Below are 17946 nucleotides of genomic sequence, written 5' to 3'. Positions count from 1 at the left end.
ACAAAAAAAATTGAAACATTAATTGCTAAAATTTGGTATGCGTTTAGTCACAAGTTTCTTGGGTGCTATTAAAAACCATGTAATAATGAAATGAAACCTTGCATTTATAAGATGTATATATACTTCCAAAATGGTACTGATACGGATATGTGAGTGTAAATTTACCACTCGTGAGTTATCAGTTCATGTCGTTTTAGAAAATCTTGGTATTAAATCAAATTTCAGAATGAACAATTTGTTGGTAAAGTTACTAAAATTATTTTTTAGAGATTGACGGACAAGAATTAGAGAAATATACTAAAGGGGGGAAAGAAAAAAAAGAGCGTACAATATTAGAAATACATCAACATCGTCCGTACAGTCACGTACAAAGGCTAGCCAATGATAATTCGAAAACACACCTCTTACTTTTTCTCATCAATCGAAAAATCCCAAGACAATAATAATATATTTTATTGTTTTACTAATTCTATAAGATAAATCGTGCTCCACACTTTGGTCCTCTCATGGGACCCCAAAAAAAATATCGCATATATCTCCAAAATAATTAAAAAAAATTGACTACAAACAATATTTTAGCAACTATATGGACCTACTTTTCTTACCTCTTTTAACCTCTTTGCTTCCTCTTTTAGGTTAAATCTATTTCTTCGCTCCTTTGTTTTCATTTTCCTTATCTGTATATTCACTTCTTTTAGGTGTTTAGATTTTTATGATATTAATAGAACAAAATATATCATCAAAATAGTGTTGTAACCTACAAATTTTGAAACAGTGTCACTTGTCTACACATATATAATGATAACGTATCGTTATAGTATCATTACTTCTAATCCTTATCATTTTCTTATAGTGGATCGTTATTTTATCACTATTTTTGAATATACATGTTATTAATTTTTTTTTGTTAATTATAAAATCACGTTTCTAATTTGTGAACGCCCCTACGAAAAGGACAGATTCCTTTGTTGTCCATAAAACCTACTTCTTTGTTTTCTACTGTTTTTTTTTATAACAAATTTTGTGATTTTGTTGTTTGGTTTCTTAGGTTTGGTGGAGGTTTGATACTCATTAATAGTCTGTGAAAGATGCCCTTTGATTGATTTCCCATGCAATTTTCTGTGCACTAGTTTCACGCATCAGTAGTTTGGTTTCCATTTTCCATTCCTCTTGATCTTTAATTTAATCAGTAGTATCCTAAAAGCGTTTTTCTCGTCTTCCATAAATTTGTTTCCATGCGATAAGGGTCATAAGGGTAGCTGAAAAAAAATCACTTTGAAACAGGCTTAGCCAATAGAGCACTTAATGTATAGACATAGTTAGGTACAAATATGCAGAAGAGGAACAAAAAAAAACGTGTAAGCCATTTTTCTTAAAACATGGAGATGTAGTAATCATCATTGACGAAAACTATATTGTTGACAATGGTTGAACCAAATGTAAAAATTCTTCAAAACAACTCTATAATAATACCGGTACAGTGGTGTTTGTGAATCTTAAGCATGGTAGTTGATAATGATTTTTAAGTTATAACAGAATTATACTTATATAATTTTTTATCATAAGTGATGAATTATACTACTACGGCTACTATCATAAGTTCATAACTAAAAAGATGAAAGCTTTTTTATCCACCGAACGAAAACAAATTACGAGATAGACAAAAAAAAATCATTATTAGTTGGTTAACTTTCTTGTAGACGCGTGATTTGGGGGGAATTATATGTCAATAGCCTCTCTATACACATTTGCACATGTATTAATTAATTACCATTTTTTCTTTGGAATCCACTTACTGTATATCTCTATCTGTCTATTAATAATCAAGCCTCATTCATCAAAGCATATAAATATACAAGTCCGTATATATATGGTTTGTTTTATAATAGTACTACTTTAGTTTAAGTAAGTAAAGTACATGATTAAGGAATTGTGATTAAAATTTAAAGTGTCGGATAAAGAGGGTTAAGGAAATGAAGTTAATTGGAGAGTGTGAAGGAGAGAGATTAGATATGGGCATATGGCCATTGGGGGGAGAGAGTTGAGAGAGTTGGCACTTCCCACTTCCCAGTTGAGATACCGACACATGTCGGGCACATGGGTCCTGTAATAAGAAGAGGAGAGGAGAGATTCACGTCCTCCGTGCAGGGGACCACAGAGAGCGTGCTGTTCACCGCCCTATGCTCTCTTCTCATCCGACGGTCTTTGTTTCATCTTCAGATTTTCTCGCTCGTGGGTTCCCCCTTCCTTTATTTTATTTTATTTTTATCTATAAACTATGCTTGCGTCAGCTTTCCCCCACCTGGGCTTTTTATTCTTTGCACCTACCCAAAAAAGAGTATACTCCTAATTTAATTTGGATTTCTCAGATGTCAAAAAAAATCAAACTACTAGTATATGATTCTTTTGTCTTTTAACAAGAGTTTTGGGTAAAATAATTAAAAAAAATAACACTGATACATTCGAAATTTGGATAATACAACATATGTGATTAGTAATGTAACCTCAAAAATTGACAAAAAACAAAAAACAAATACAGCGAAGTTTGCTCAGAACTAGAAGAGCAAACAACATAGCGTTTTTTTTGGGTAGAGACGACACGCAGTTATAGAGTCCAAGGATGGATCCATGTTGGAGAGGGTATGTATAGGCCAAAAACTTAGCATCCCCTTCTTCTTTTTACTAACTGAAACAACTGACATACAAAGAAGACAAAACAAAAAGGTATACCACATAGACAAGTTTATATCATCGCACCGATCACAAAGCTTCTCCACCATTTTCTCTCTTTTGTGTTATGTTGGAGCAAAGTCAGGCGCAAAGATTGCTATGAGAAGAGGGTTTCTTCTTAAGCAGGTCAACAAGTCGTTTTGGCTGATTCTTTCATCTTGGTCGTCGTCTAGCAAATTGTAAATTCCTTGAATCTGAAACATGAGATTTACGCAAAAGATATGAGATTTGGATTTTCATTCTGATAGATAGATCATGGATTAATAATCTATTTACACTTACATCGGCCTTGTTCAAGTTTGGAATTGTGTTTTTGAGAGCGTCTCCAAGCTGAGCCAAAGATATACAAGAGCAACTCATAAGAACCTAAATAGCAAATATGAGAAAGCGGTATGAAGAATTAAAGAGGATTGAATCTACTTCTTGAATTGTAATATAGCCATCTCCATCTCTATCGCAATGCGAAAAGACTAGTTCGCATGTTTGCTGAAAAAGCGGCTGGGTCAATACATGACCGGAGGCAAACAAGAACTGCAGACCAATCAGCAGCAAGATGTATTAAGGATTATATGAGAATTTCTGCAAGAGTTTATTATTTCTTGGCAAAGATATTGATTCATATAAAAATCCTCAAATTACCTGTTTGAAAGTGATTGATCCGACCTTTTCCACATCGATGAACTCAAATATCTACAGCAGTAAGCTTTGACTAAGTAACTTTCTCAAGGCAGAAAACAACTATAACCGGATGATAAAAGCACAACCACATTCACACACAAAGAAGGCAATTTTTTTTTGTTTATTATCTTAACTAACCCTTTTAGAAAGAGTGCAAGGCTTCAGTCTAAGACCCCAAAGAAAGTCATGTAGCCTAACACGTCCACTGCAAAATGGATAAAACTCTTGAGTTGTAGTAATATATAATATTTCACGCATTGGCACGCCGAAAGAGATAATAATATCGCTTTTAATTACTGTAGAAGAGTCATTACCTCGAGTCCGGATTCATGGAAACAAATGTATCCAAAAATCGTGTTGCCTCTAAGCTGCTTATATGGAATAGCTGGAAGGAACAACGACAGAGCAACACAATTACTAAAAAGACGAAAATAGGGACATTCAACGAACATATTCACAGGACACTATCAAAATAGTGAAATTCGACATATTTATCTGCACCTTTCTATGTACCATACAAAACCATAATGAAAGATATGTGTCTACTCGATGTAAACGAGAAGCAACAAACTTGTAAAGCTAGATGATAAACTTACCGACTCAACTTTTGCCATTTCAACCATGTAATTTGAGGGGTTCTCCTGCAACAACAGAACATGAAAGATAAAATCAACGATCAGCCAGAAGAACTGCTTCCTGACACGGAAGTTATTATAAAGTTTCTGTGGAATACATGACTTGTGGCGAGATATAGATAAGAGAGAACATGGAAAGCAATCCAAGAGAGCAAAACCATTCATGAGCTGCACATACCAGCTTTAGCTCAGTTGCTTTGTTAAGTAGCATCAAGTCCGCATAAGAATGGGATGTTTGCACGACATTCAAAGATGCTGCAATTGCTTGACTAGTCTGTATTCATAAGAACACCATGAGGATTGTTCATCACCATGACAGAAGCAATTAATCTAGAAAAAGAAATCTCCACCAACACTCACCTTCTGTGAGAGACGCACAGCATTCTGCTTTTGCTTTTCACTGGGATAGATTACTGGAAGGTATTCAACCTATTTAATTTCAGAAAACGTTTATCCTCATAAGTGAAAATCTAAAACCAGAGAATAAATCAACTCATCTTATGGGATATGCACATTTGCCTACCTCCATGAAATTGTGAAACTGGGTGAACATTCTAAACATGAGCATCACCAAAGAAATATTCCCCCTGAAAGTATCATAAAAAGAAAAGTCAGTAAGGAGGCAGTATATTTTATAGAGAAGGGTAAAGTGAGAAAAAAAAAAACGAACGAGTCTCACCAGGATTGATCAAAATGTACATGGGGATAGCGGACAACTACAGGTTGAATAGGATAACCAGGGATGAAAGCGCCAAGTTGGAAGGAAATAAGAACTTTCCCATTAGTTGTGGTTCCCTCCGGAAATAAGAGCAGACGAGGAAATCTATCGCAGGAAGCTTTTCTCTGTATTGACATCCTTGAAAGCATATTCCGTATCAAATACAAAAAAACCATTTGAATCCTTTTCAACCACAAATAGTTCACAATTCATGAAAATGGCGTAGTGTACACCAATCACTTCTTTAACAGAGTTACTCAGTATTAAAAAATACAATAGACATCAATCAAAAACATGTCACAAAAACTCTATACCTTTATTTCATGCACGGCGTTCTTCCTTGATGTCTGTGAGAATCTATTCACATATATCACCTACAAAGTAACAGCATCTTAAACAAATATGAGCTGATAAATTCGCTAAAAAAAAACACTTCAGATAAAAGTGGTAGCTGCGTATACCTGCATTGCCCTGATAATAGTTCCAACAAATGGAAGTGAATCATGTGACTCCGATGCAACAATGGTCGGTGATAGTTCATAGAAGTAAAAGATTGGTTCAATATAAGAAACATGGTTTGATACAACAATCGGAGCAATCTCCCTCCGTGCAGGTTTCCCTTTCCGTCTTATCCACTGATAACTACAGAACCAAAAGAAAAGACTATCAACATTTGGAGAATCAAACAACATCATCAAACAAACAATATCACACCTTTCAAAACCAAATTGACCATTCCTCAATTCAACATCAGCAAAACAGTAACTTTTTAAATCTACGACTAGAAAGACACAAACTTGAGGTGAACAGAAGATCGAACAGAAGAAGATAAGGCGAAACCAACTGACCCGAAAGAGAAGAGGATACATCTGGTACAGATCCGAGTAATCCACATGATTCGACAACGCCAAAGAGGCATAGGGTTCTCTTTATCTTTCCAGCCAGCAAGAGCAAGTTTGGTAGCCAAGTAACCAACAGCTAAGCTAGCACCAAAGAGAACAAGTCTAACCAAAGCAATCGGGAGACAAATCACGATCTTAATCGCTTCGTACAATCCGAAAACACCAGGAGTATTGTTCCGGAATGGATCCACAGTTGTCGGACCAAGAACAGGAGGTTCTGTCTCGCTGAGAAACCCGTAAGGGTTATTACAATGGTCGAATTGAAAACCACGTGGAACAACACCAACGGCGGAGGGGAGATTAAGTCCTGAGTCGGTGGAGGAGGAGGAGTCGTCGTCGTCAACGCCGATTGAGATAACAACCTCGGGTTGATCGATGGATGATTGATGATGGATCAACGGAGAAGACAAATCAGGATCCGCCATTCTCGGTGTCTCTGTGTAAGAAGAACACAGAGAGATGGTGGATAGAGAGAGAGAGAGAGCGGGAGAGATTGGTACTCACAGCCTTTTTGCTTTGTGGTCGAATGTTATTTGTTTTTTCTTACTATCCTTTTTTCTCTTTTTGCTGTTAATTAAAAAAATAAAAAAAAAATTATCTCTGTAAATTAGTTTTTGAGCTTTGTTTATTCTGTTAGAATTAGTAGAGATTAACTTAACGAGAATGAACAACTGTTTATATTGCAGCTGTTTGTTTAGCAAATTACAAGGGGGCACGAACGATTAAGTTTTTTTTCGTCAACGCGAACAGGTAATTTATACTAGTATATAAAGGATTATGATTGCACATGGATACGGTATGGACTTGTTATAATAATAATAACTAAATCTCAAATGGAATTTTATAGTATTATTTAATATAAGCTTTTTGCTTAGACATTTTGTATCCCATTCAAAAACATATATGTAAAGATTTTAATACCATATTCACCATTTTTATTTGTTTTACGAAAAAACACAAAGTGATAATATTATTTTCAGATGGGAACATGGATGTTTTTGATTTTGGTTTTGTGATCCAGAGTTTGTAAATAAAGTTTATAAAAAAAGATAATGTCCACCCCTTAATTGACATTTTCTTTTTGGTCGACATACCAAATAGCAAATATAATAAAGCACAAGTCGAAATCATTGACTTGAAATCTTTGTGTCAAAAAAACATTTTTAGCTTAATTTATATGTAAATTGAATATAATTATTTGTAAGACACTAACACTGGAAGTGGTGATTTGGCTAGGCAAATCCATACCTACGCCATCTCCTATGGAGTTTTTAAGGCTGAGGAAAACCTTGTAGACAGATGAAGACCAGTTTAGAGGGCTAAGGTCATCCTCATTAAGGTATCTTACCACAAATTTTTTAGAGTAGAAAGAGAAAACTTATTAATAAAAAAATTGTTTGAGTTTCTTAAATATGTTTTAAAGTTTCTTAAATAAGAAGTTTTAGAAACTTTGGAGAGAATTATTACACTATCTAAGAAACTCATCAAATTCATAATAATATTTGTTTGATTTTCATTTGTAAAAAACTTATATTAAAATTCACTAATGGAGATGCCCTAACAATTGAAGTTTACAAGTATTGGAAAGAACCTGCTGCCAAGAAGTTTCCAACCTATGATGCCAGATTTTTCATCGATGGAAATCTGGCTTTTTAGCATTATTATCTTCTATTACAACTTATCTATCTCTAGATTGTGTTATTGTTTTGTATGGTCTAAAACTTATTCCTTTTTTACGTTAAAATTCATATTTCCTTTGGCTTAATTGTATTTTTTACTAAATAAACTATGCATGCTTACACATGATACTATTTTTTGGTAAACAAACAAAAAAATGCTTATGCAAGACTCTAGTCTCGGTGTAATTTGGTAATTGATATAATATATGATTCATAACGTTGAAAAGTTTTGATTTAAAGAAAAGTAAATCTATTTCATGTTATTTATGTAAAATTCTTAACTTATTTATAGTTTGATGTTATCTCAGGTCTAATTGAATTTGTATATAAACATTAAATACCTTCAAAACCACCAAATAAGTAAGTATTCTTAGCTTAATCTGTACTAAGCTTGTGCAATGCACCATCTAAAATCATGAGCTGAAATTAATTCACACTCCATACAAATTGATAAATGTCATGCAAATAATATAGAAAAGTGTGTTCATCTTATTGATATTTTGTTTTCCGATTAGAGATTGCAAGTGAAAATAATAAGTAAATATTGAGGAAGCTGGTGTTAAGGAGAAAGTTTATGTTAGTCTTTTTTAAAGAAATTTGCTGCTGTTACTACCTCGTATAAATACATACATATATGCAGGTAGGATGATTTTAATAAATATGTTTATGTCTCAGATTCTTGATACACAAGTTTCAATATTGAATTATTGTTAGATGTTGGTTTTTCTAAGCAAATACTGGAGTAGTAAACCATTATGGTTATTGAAACATAAAGCCTGACCTGAAACTCTCCAAACCAAACATCAATCTATAATAATAGTTACTATAGTAATAGAAATTCAATCTACTTGCTAGTCGAGGAGCATTCTAGGTTCTCCCACCTTTCATTATTTATCATCATTTAGCATTTCTATCTAAATGATATGATACATTTAAATGATTCATTTTAATGTCAAATGATCCTAACAAACAAGACAAGAAAAAAATAGTTCATTTAGATAATGCATGTAAATGCAAATGACTTTGTTTGGTTTATTTACATTCTCATCTAAATGGATTTGAATAGAAAATAACTAATATGCCCATGTTTTAGTCTAATATTTTTTTAATCTTAATCTTGACCATATTAACTGTAATTACTGATCTAAAATATATATGAATATATTTTTATTCAATACCAAACACAAATTCTATAAATTTCAATATCAGTATTATTATTTTGGTATTATAAATTTTAATTACTCGTAAGAGTTCATTCATTTTGAAAATTTGAAAAGGATGGCCCATATTTCATCAAAGTCGCCAACTAACACACCAATATCAATCAAAATTAAATAATGTCATAGTCTCGATACATGGATTTGAAATGAAATAATCCCTTACAAACATCAACAACTAATTTACATGCATAGGGAACATCTACAAATGTGTGTTAGTTGAATAATTTAGTCATGTATCTACAAATATCAATCAAAATTAAATAATGCAGCATTAGAGAAAATTAAATGACATGAATAATTTTACATAAATGTCATGAAGAGTTTTACAAACTATAAATAATTTTGTCATGTCATTTATGTAAAACTCTTAATTTAGTTTTATGTTATCTCAGGTCTAATTGAATTTGATATAAATAATTAGACTTGATATAAATACTAAATACCTTCAGAGTCACCAAATAGGTAAGTATTATTAGCTTAATGTGTACTAAGCTTGTGCAAAAAACCATCTAAAGTCATGAGCTGAAATCAATTCACATTGCATACAAATTGATACTAATGTCATGCGAATAATAGAGAAAGATGTGTTCATCTTATTGATATTTTGTTTTCCGTATAGAGATTGCAAGTGAAAATAATAAGTAGTATTGAGTTAAATAGTGTTGGTAAGTTTACATTATGATACTCCTATTGACACCATTAAGCTATTATTGAGAAAATCTTCTTTATTGACAATAAAATTTGCCTTGACAAAATTAAGCTAATTATACTTACTTATTGGTACTTATTTGTGTCCTTAATTATATCATGATTAGTCTTTGGCCATAATCACATGTAAAGCTCTTAACATATCTCTAGTTTGATGTTATCTCAGTCTAATTGATTTTTTTAAGTAGAATAATATTTTTTTAATGAGTATCATAATCTAAAGAACAATATATTTTCTCTCCAAAACTAATAGTCCCTTTATTTCATATTAAGTGTCATTTTAGGCTGAAAATTTTGTTACAAAATAAGGGTCATTTTGTATTTTCAATGTAGATGTTTGATAAATTTTCAATTTTATCCTTACCAAATTAGTGTATTGACCAATAGAAAAAATATATAATATATTAATAAAGGGTAAAAACTTAAAATGACACTTAATATGAAACTGAAGGAGTAATACTTACTTATTTGTGTCCTCAATTATATCATAATTATCCTCTGGCCATAATCACATGTAAATCTCTTAACATATTTCTAGTTTGAGTTATCTCAATCTAATTGATTTTTTTAATTAGAATTTTGACATTTTCTCATTGAGTATCACAATCTAAATAACAATGTATTTTCTCTCCGCTTTATAATAATTTTTTAAAATAAATAAATAATATTTTTAACAAAATATATTCAAATCAATATTGTTATTGACTACCAGCTTTTCCACGTTCTGTTCCTGTGTAATATTTTTAGTTTTTGAATAAATGTTGGGAGATTTTCTCCCGGTCCCTTACCAAAAAAAACCAACACTAAAAAAAGGGTCAGTTTACATCATCAGAAATGATGGTGAATGAGTGTTTCGGTTGTTACAAATTAGTGGGCCTTAAATATTTTGGGCCTAAATGTTAATTTATATTAGTTATTTATATCTTATAAATATAGTTATATTAGTTGTTTTGGGCTTAATTTTTCCTTGTCATGGCATAGATTTTTCTTTCATTTGATTTTTGTTTTTTTTCTGGTTAGAAAAATTAAAAAAAAAAAGATTTTATAGGCTATATAAAAGATAAATTTAAATATGAGGAGTCCACTAAAATAAAAGAAGAGAGCGACAACGACAAGTCAACTTTTCTAGGAGTCCACGTGGATTCCTATAGCCAACACTTCTGGATCTTTTTCCCCATCCACCAAGTTGGTTTTAGGCCTCTGCCCTCCAATAATTCCTTTTCCTTTGTGTTTAACATTTTTTTTTTTTACTTTCATACATATCTTGATATCTAAAACACACATACATATATCAACGGTGAGAAACGGAGAACCATGGTTTAACCAACCACACTTGAGTATTGATAATCGGACATAAATAAATAAAGTTATCTTAGAGTAAAAATCCTGTCCGGCGTTGAGACTTGAGAGACCGTGACAAAAACTAAAATTAAACTACTAAGGTACTACCACTCACTCACTTAAAACAATGGACGAAATCAATAGAATCAAGGGTTAGGACAAGACCATAGAATTGAACGGTAAAAATTAGATAGAATAAAAAAGCCGTATTAGTGTGGTACAATCAAAGCCGGACCTACTTTCTTTTTATTGTCAAAAAGAAAAAATATCAAAGCCTCCTATACTACTAGGTCCCACTAATACACAGACGGACGAGACTTTTATGAAACAAAATAAAATAAAAAAGCTCTCTTTTTAACACTTAAAAAATAAAATGAAATCATCTAAAAAGTTAACGCCTCAACAATTTTAGGAAAAACAAAATTAGAATTCATTTAGGCAAAAAAGAAATACTATTGGCTTTGTTATAGATTACAAATATGAAAATTAAAAAACATCAATATCGCAATTGTTGTTGAGTGGACTATGACTTAGAGAAGGCTTTCATTAATTTTTGCTGTTGTAATTACAACTAAAAAGGCTTCAATTGTTCTGATGTGTATCTATAATAATCAAAATAGCAAGATTCAACAGTATTTGTTGCAGCAACACACCATCGCTTATTTGGCTTATCAAATCTCCCATAATCTCCTGAGTTGAATAAAGAGAAAATCATACATAGTGTAAAAAGAACAATCCAAATATATTATCTTTTACACAAAACTAAGAATGTCAATTGCGCTGTCCAAACGAACACATCCATTTTATGGACATCCATTTAGTAAGGAATTAATTTTTAAAAACTTATCGTTGATTGATTTACTTACCAATAACGTGTGCCTTTGACAAAATTAGGTTAATAATACTTACTTATTTGTGTCTTTAATTATATCATAATTAGTCTTTGGTCATATATTCACATGTAAAACTCTTAATTTATTTACAGTTTGACAAGTCTAATTGAATTTGTATATAAATACTAAATACTTTCAAAGCTAACAAATAAGTAAGTATTATTAGCTTAATTTGTAGTTTGTACTAAGCTACTACCACTCACTCACTATTTAAAAGTTTAAAACAATGGACAAAATAAATATAATCAAGGGTTAGGACAAGACCATAGAATTGAACGGTTAAGATTAGATAGACACAAGCCCAAGTATGACCCCACGCCAGCCTGTTCTTTTATTTCCTTAGCGTTAAACTTGTGGTCGTGACCCCTTGAGTGGGAAGGTTTCATGCCCCACGAAACGAAGCCGTATTAGGTCCCGCCAATACACACGGACGAGACTTTTAGTTTTGGGAAAGACAAAAAAAGTAAAAAAGCTTTCTTTTTAACACTTCTAAGAAAAATGAAATCATATAAAAAGTTAACGCCTCAACGATTTTAGGAAAAACAACATTATAATTTATTTAGGTAAAAAAGAAATACTATTCGCTTTGTTACAGATTACATATATGAAAATTAAAAAACGACAATATCACAATTGTTGTTGAGTGGACCATGACTTAGAGAAGGCTTCAATTAATCTTTTTGTTGTAATTACAACAAAGACCAAAAAAAAAAGTCAAGACAAAGTGGTGAGCCCCCACCAAAAACGTTTCGGAATAATGCTTTTAAGCTGGTCCTACTTCATACGGACCACGTAGCTCTAACCATTTTGGGGGACCACACCCAACCTGGCTGCCTCGGAAGCTATGCTTAAGGTGGGAGCCGTGTGGCCCTCTTTCCCCCACTCTCTCTTCTTCTTTTTGGTGCGTGTTGACCCACCAACGACATGGACCCACTTCTTGCCTAAATTCTAGCCCTACTTAACACGTGCGCTTCTTCACGTGCCCATGTGCCTTTTCCCGATTGCTAATACGCCGACGTTTCCCATTTCTTTCTTTCTTTTCTTTAGTGGTTCGATGACCGTGTTGTTGTCGTGCTCATGAACTGGTGAAGCTCTTGTTTCTCGTATATCTCTAGCGGAAAGTCTCTCAGCGTGTGCGTCGTCGTTGTTGTTACAGAAGATGATGACCCGCCTGTTTTTATACCGGAGCTTGAGCTCGGAGCCATAGCCGACGTCGTTCTTAATGAATTCGAACCGCTTACGTCTGAAACGCCGCTGCCCGGGTAAACCTGATGAGAAGGTGGTGGTCTAGCCAACGATGAAGCCTGCTGCACAGCCGCGACATAAGACGACGGCGGAGCAGCTGCGGCGGCGGGAAAAGCTAATAACTGAGGCTGATTCGCCGGACCAGCGATTTGTGGAACCAAGAAGAAAGCTCCGACCGTCGGAATCACTGCGTTTGATGGAATCGCCCACATCGGATACATATGTTGTTGCTGAGCCACGGTGGTGGATGGTGCAGCAGGAGGTTGTTGGATCATCGTCGTCGTAGTAATGGGAGCTAAACCGGAGGAAACTGAAACGGCGTCGTTTATGTCAATATACTCACTGTTAGAAGGTCGTTTACGTTTCTTCTTCATCGGGTTGTCACCCAAATCGGAATCAGCGTTCGTCGTCGTCGGGATTTTTAGTGTTCCGTTAACCGACATAGCTATGGCGGGAACCGTTCCCGTACCCGTAGCGGCAATAATCGCCGGCTCTGCGTTTTCCAACAACCACCGAATCGTCTCTCCGTCGGATTTGTGACCTAACTCTCGTGTCAACTGAAATATCCTAGCCGCACACGTGGCAGGCATCCGTATCCTTCTCCCTCTCCCTTCAACCTTAGTGTGACGGTCTTTAGTCGAAGCTCTCTTCAATGGGGGTCCAGTCGACGACGGTGGAGCCAAAGACAACGGAACTTGCATCTGCATCGTCGGCTCCGGTTTGGGTTCGAGACTAACAGTGGCGTTTACTTGGAAAGGTCTTGAAGTCTCGACGTTTCTGACGCCGTTGATGACAACAGCTCTACTAAGGGTTTGATCTTTAACTCCAACTTCTTCTTGCTTCTGATGATACGTCGCCATTGAAAAATATAAACGGACGGTGGAGATGACGACGGAAAAGCAAAACGGAGAAAGCGGAGGATGGCAGTGGGAAAGAATCGATTTACCGGCGTTACACGTCCAAGGAGATTAATAAGTAAATGTGGACTCGTCGTCTCTCTTTATATATAATATAACAGAGAGAGCAAGTGAGAATAGTAAGTAGTATTGAGCGCTTTTTTGATGCGGGAATAAATCAACGGTCTTGATGTGTTGGATGATCTTTAAAAGAATCATTCTGATTTTACCACGTGGACTAATCCCGTTTCATTTCTCTATCTTCTTCTATTATGGGACCATCTCGACAATGGGGTCCAGCTAACTTTATTTATTTTTTCATAAAGTTTTTTTTTTAAACTGTAGTGTTTACTTGGTTTTAACCTAAAAGAGAAGCTTCAAATCTTAAATACATCATGTCTGATTAAAAATTCATTCTGGTTACTTAGTAAGTACACTCCCAAACTAATTACCTAGCTTCTTGCTACAAAAAAAAAAGTTCTATAGACACCAGTGTAATAGTATCTGTAAAGCCGTCAAGTTTTAACTTTTCAAATGGTTGAAAAGATTGTAAATAAGTAATTATTATTCGGTAGGAAATAAAAGATATCTTTTTTGGGAAAAAGCTGTAAGCCCATACATGGAGTTGGACCCCATTTATGTAGGCCACAAGGCTGCGCCACCAAACAAAAAAGAAAAGAAGAAGCTAATTAGTGTCTATGGAATAATCCTTTCCTGGATTCCAAAATCCTATCGTCCTTTTTTTTAACTTAACCAGATATACGCATACTTACGTACTTGTACTTGGGACAAATAATATTTCAATCCAGATATCAGAACATATCCAATACAAGCCGAACTAGAAATCAGGTAAACGGTTTAAGTCTTTATTCGACATTAACTAGATTGTAACCGATTCAAACTAATTTTGAGTTCATAGGTTCTCCATTTAAACGCCGAAGCGGGTTTGATGAAACCACTAGGCTATTACTACATATGACCGACCGGAAAGAGGGGACCCTACCACCAGAAAAAGATAGGGCTACATAACGAGTGAAAGTGTGGACCTGAGCTTAACTCGGACCCTACTACTAGTACTATCCAAGTGCCGGTTACACCACACATTGTTGAGGGCTAGGCCCAACTCGGACCCTACCACTTTCCCTGGCACACCCTAGAGATTACAGACAAATACCGGATCAGATTAGAATTTAGAAGTAAACCGAACTCGATTAAACCCTAAACACAAATTCAAGACCGATTTAGGTGATAAGTGATAACCAAGTTGTAGGTTCCACACAACACATAGATGATAGGAGGGGATAACAGATTCGGGCCTACCACCGAGGGATAATGTTGTCATTTTGGCAGCCACCAACTTTTGCACAGCATATCACTACGTCAGCATTAAATAATTGGGGTATATGATGGGTTTAATTCTCTCATGCATTAAAAATCATACTACAATCTTCTTTCACTCTTTCTTATACTACTACCTTTTTAACCTCCGCTAACGAATAACGATTCTGGATGAACACGCTATGGCTTGTTTTATTGTATAGGTACGTTATTCAGAGATAAACAGGTAAAACATTTGTCTGTGAATGATCATGTCCTAAACTGCAATAAATGCAGATTTCTTACAAAAGCCTGAAACCATTCCCTACGTCTTCCAAGATCTATAAAGTATTCCAACAATGCCGATAAATTCTTCTTTTCTTCTGTTGCAAAAACCATTAGTAACGGTCAACTTCATGATCCCGATATGTAAGTGTACCGTGACTGAGCTCCCTCCAAAAGCTCCACAATTTTCTCTACAGTTTCCACGAGAGAGTCAGTAAATGCAAGTACACACGAGTATCAGTTATCATGTGAATTATATGGAATTTTATATGTATACCTGTGAGGAATCCGATCAACGGAATTGGTTCCAGCGTCTTTTGAGAGCTTTCCAGCTTTTGCCTACAATCCCCAGCCAATCATATCGGTATATTATTAGTTGAGATAGCTTAAGCTATAAGCCTAAACCTAGAGATGCCCAATCTGATATTGACTAAAGCTAAGAGCCTAGAGAAAATAAACCAATTCGGTTTCACTTTTTTGCCAATTCAGAACAAACCATAACTGAAACCAAGGTAATAACTTCCTTAAGCTTTCTAAACTTCATAAATCTAAAAAAAAAAAAAAAAACCAAAAACCGGATAAGACACCCTTAGAAATGGGACTCATAAACACTCACCTTGTGTACTTGGTGAAGAATGGATCTCTCATGAGGTATAATGCCCATAGCAGCTTCCGTCTCCTAAGCTGAATTTGAAACAAGAATTATCAGTTAAACTGGTTCAACATCACTGTGATTGATTGAGGGTACGAGAAAAATTTCTAACCTCATCCTTTTCAGGTCCGGAGAAATGGATTTGCTTGCTCTTCTCCCCCCACCACTTAGAATTTGCAAGAATTCCCATTCCCAGTGTGTCCACGGAAAGAGAAATAGCCCACGGAATCCAAGACCGGATTCCATATTTTCTGATGAAAAGAACGTAAATGAGCGGTCTCGTTATGAAAAGAACCTCACCCATTGCAAATAACGCTCCATTAACTCCCTTCTCAGATAAAAGCTCGGAGAGAGTTTTTCTCTTCTCATTGATCATTGTAGGCTCTATAACTGCTTGCTGATGTTGAACTCTTGGAGACCAGCCTGAGGTAGATGCAGTTGTTGTTCTTGTTCTTGCATTCTGACCAAATGAATTTAAAGCTGACATTGCGCGTCCTTCCATGTTCCATGGATTATGATGATTCTGGTTTACAAAACTATGTGGTCCATGATTCCTATCTGAATTACCAGCTCTATTTTGCGACTCTGTTTGGTTAGAATCTTTCTCATCGTTAGGTGTTTCCCCTCCTTGAAGAAGCATCTTATACCCGCTATTCCGAAACAAGGCTAACCTAATCAGAGACCTGAAACAAGACTAACCTAAATCAGAGGCCAGGATATCATAATGCCGACTACGAATGTTGTACAGATCCAAGTGATCAGAAGAAACAAGATACTTACTTCATAGCTTCAGTGACAATAATGAAATTCCATTTCTTGTCTCCATAAAAGTGTTCAGCCGCAACTTCCACAACAGTTTCCAAGTCCTTAAGGATGGCGATGAGTAGCGGATAAGAAAGGGAGGAATTAGTGTCGGAAGATCCAACATGACCACGAGGTTTTGGAGCGTTTTCAATAATATGTTCATTAATAGTTGTGAATATGCCCAAAAAAGCCGTTACTACAAAAGAAGATCACCAAAAACTCTCAGCACACATCCAAATTCAACAGTACAACATAGATACACAAAAGAAAGAAAGAAAGATCCTTTAAAGTCTGATGGTTCTAATGTTAAGGACTTAGGATGCTAAACATGCGATTTGAGAACCGATAAAACTGAGTATGGGAAAGAGTTCCATTCTAGTAAGAGACTTTTAGGAGCTAAGACAGGGCTAAAGGAAATAGTGAATCTAAGATTGAAAGCAGTAAAATGTTACCAAAGTATCACAAAACCTGCTTCTGGTCCAATCTCTGAAGCAGAAAACTTCTCAGGAAGCAGCCATGTCAATCCCTGCAACAACAACACCAAAAGAAAACATACTTTACGAATTATCAAGCTGATGAATTCCACAAACTACAAAGCCTCTCAAGAAATTAAAATATCTAATTCAAGTCCCAAACTTTAAGCAAAGGGTTTCAGTTAGAAACGCCTCGATCTCAGATTTCACTGTTATATATACACAAGAAAAAAAATTCAAACAACCCCAGACAATGAAAACTCTGAATTTGGACACTAACGAGAAAACAAAAACAAACCCTAATCGATAGAGAATCAGAACATAATAAAACTGAGGAGGAAAAAAGAAAAAGATTAAGGAGTAATGAATCTTACGTTGGCAAAGGATCCTAAGGAATGTACATACTCTCTATTTCTCCAAACCCATTGCTTATAAGCTTCCATGGAGACTCTTCAGATAGAGAAACGAAACTGAATTCTCGATTTTACAGAAGAGATTGAGAAACAAGGATAAAATTCCATTCACGTTTAAATCTCTTTGATTTTTTTTTTGTGTTCTTTCTTCTGTTCTTTGGGGAAATTAATATCAATCCAGCAGGCACCAAATCTATTTTTCTAAACTAGGACTCAATCTTGTCCGTTGATATGATGGAGTTCGTATAATCAACGGGTAAAGATGCGATGTGTCTTTTTTAATGTGTGCGTAGCACAAGATTATTCATTGGGAAAAGTAATAGGCCTTATCTTGTTTGTTTTAAGGCCCAATGTAAG

At 34.8% G+C, this 17946-nt stretch overlaps 3 protein-coding genes across 4 annotated transcripts; all 3 read right to left on the bottom strand.

The window, feature by feature from the left end:
- On the bottom strand, positions 2439 to 6203 carry LOC104783137 (lysophospholipid acyltransferase LPEAT2). 2 transcript variants are annotated; one of them, XM_010508235.2, is made up of 14 exons: positions 5610 to 6197; positions 5223 to 5403; positions 5076 to 5135; positions 4723 to 4886; positions 4567 to 4630; positions 4404 to 4472; positions 4222 to 4317; positions 4005 to 4049; positions 3723 to 3793; positions 3547 to 3613; positions 3370 to 3420; positions 3151 to 3261; positions 3013 to 3060; positions 2439 to 2924 (listed from the first exon to the last, which is right to left on the bottom strand). In XM_010508235.2, the coding sequence occupies exons 1-14, from the start codon at positions 6086 to 6088 to the stop codon at positions 2796 to 2798; spliced, it is 1635 nt and encodes a 544-aa protein (XP_010506537.1). In that variant the 5' UTR covers positions 6089 to 6197; the 3' UTR covers positions 2439 to 2795. The 2 variants fall into 2 exon arrangements, with proteins under 2 accessions (XP_010506537.1, XP_010506538.1); XM_010508236.2 differs by lacking the exons at positions 2439 to 2924; positions 3013 to 3060; positions 3151 to 3261; ... (5 more) ...; positions 4404 to 4472; positions 4567 to 4630 and having other exon boundaries at positions 4760 to 4902; positions 5078 to 5135; positions 5610 to 6203.
- LOC104783135 (transcription factor TCP9-like) lies at positions 12055 to 13965 on the bottom strand. Its single transcript, XM_010508234.2, has one exon. The coding sequence runs from the start codon at positions 13607 to 13609 to the stop codon at positions 12548 to 12550; it is 1062 nt and encodes a 353-aa protein (XP_010506536.1). The 5' UTR covers positions 13610 to 13965; the 3' UTR covers positions 12055 to 12547.
- LOC104783134 (peroxisome biogenesis protein 16) lies at positions 15203 to 17755 on the bottom strand. Its single transcript, XM_010508233.2, has 7 exons — positions 17551 to 17755; positions 17172 to 17229; positions 16680 to 16899; positions 16012 to 16582; positions 15864 to 15931; positions 15525 to 15586; positions 15203 to 15438 (listed from the first exon to the last, which is right to left on the bottom strand). The coding sequence occupies exons 1-7, from the start codon at positions 17617 to 17619 to the stop codon at positions 15377 to 15379; spliced, it is 1110 nt and encodes a 369-aa protein (XP_010506535.1). The 5' UTR covers positions 17620 to 17755; the 3' UTR covers positions 15203 to 15376.

This window comes from Camelina sativa, chromosome 4 (genome assembly GCF_000633955.1).
Source record: "Camelina sativa cultivar DH55 chromosome 4, Cs, whole genome shotgun sequence".
In the NCBI taxonomy this organism is placed as follows: Eukaryota; Viridiplantae; Streptophyta; class Magnoliopsida; order Brassicales; family Brassicaceae; genus Camelina; species Camelina sativa.
The sequence above is the reverse complement of the archived record's forward strand: the minus strand, read 5'-3'. Positions and strand labels throughout refer to the sequence as shown.

Excerpts from the sequence above, each read along its gene's own strand:
- LOC104783134 (XM_010508233.2), bottom strand. The coding sequence starts at position 17,619 with ATGGAAGCTTATAAGCAATGGGTTTGGAGAAATAGAGAGTATGTACAT. Across the intron at positions 15,932-16,011 it reads CCGGACCTGAAAAGGATGAG|CTTAGGAGACGGAAGCTGCT; the intron begins GTTAGAAATTTT and ends TTTCAAATTCAG. Across the intron at positions 15,587-15,863 it reads TTCTTCACCAAGTACACAAG|GCAAAAGCTGGAAAGCTCTC; the intron begins GTGAGTGTTTAT and ends TGGGGATTGTAG.
- LOC104783137 (XM_010508235.2), bottom strand. The coding sequence starts at position 6,088 with ATGGCGGATCCTGATTTGTCTTCTCCGTTGATCCATCATCAATCATCC. Across the intron at positions 3,614-3,722 it reads TCCATGAATCCGGACTCGAG|TGGACGTGTTAGGCTACATG; the intron begins GTAATGACTCTT and ends TCCATTTTGCAG. Across the intron at positions 3,262-3,369 it reads GATCAATCACTTTCAAACAG|TTCTTGTTTGCCTCCGGTCA; the intron begins GTAATTTGAGGA and ends ATTGGTCTGCAG.
- LOC104783135 (XM_010508234.2), bottom strand. The coding sequence starts at position 13,609 with ATGGCGACGTATCATCAGAAGCAAGAAGAAGTTGGAGTTAAAGATCAA.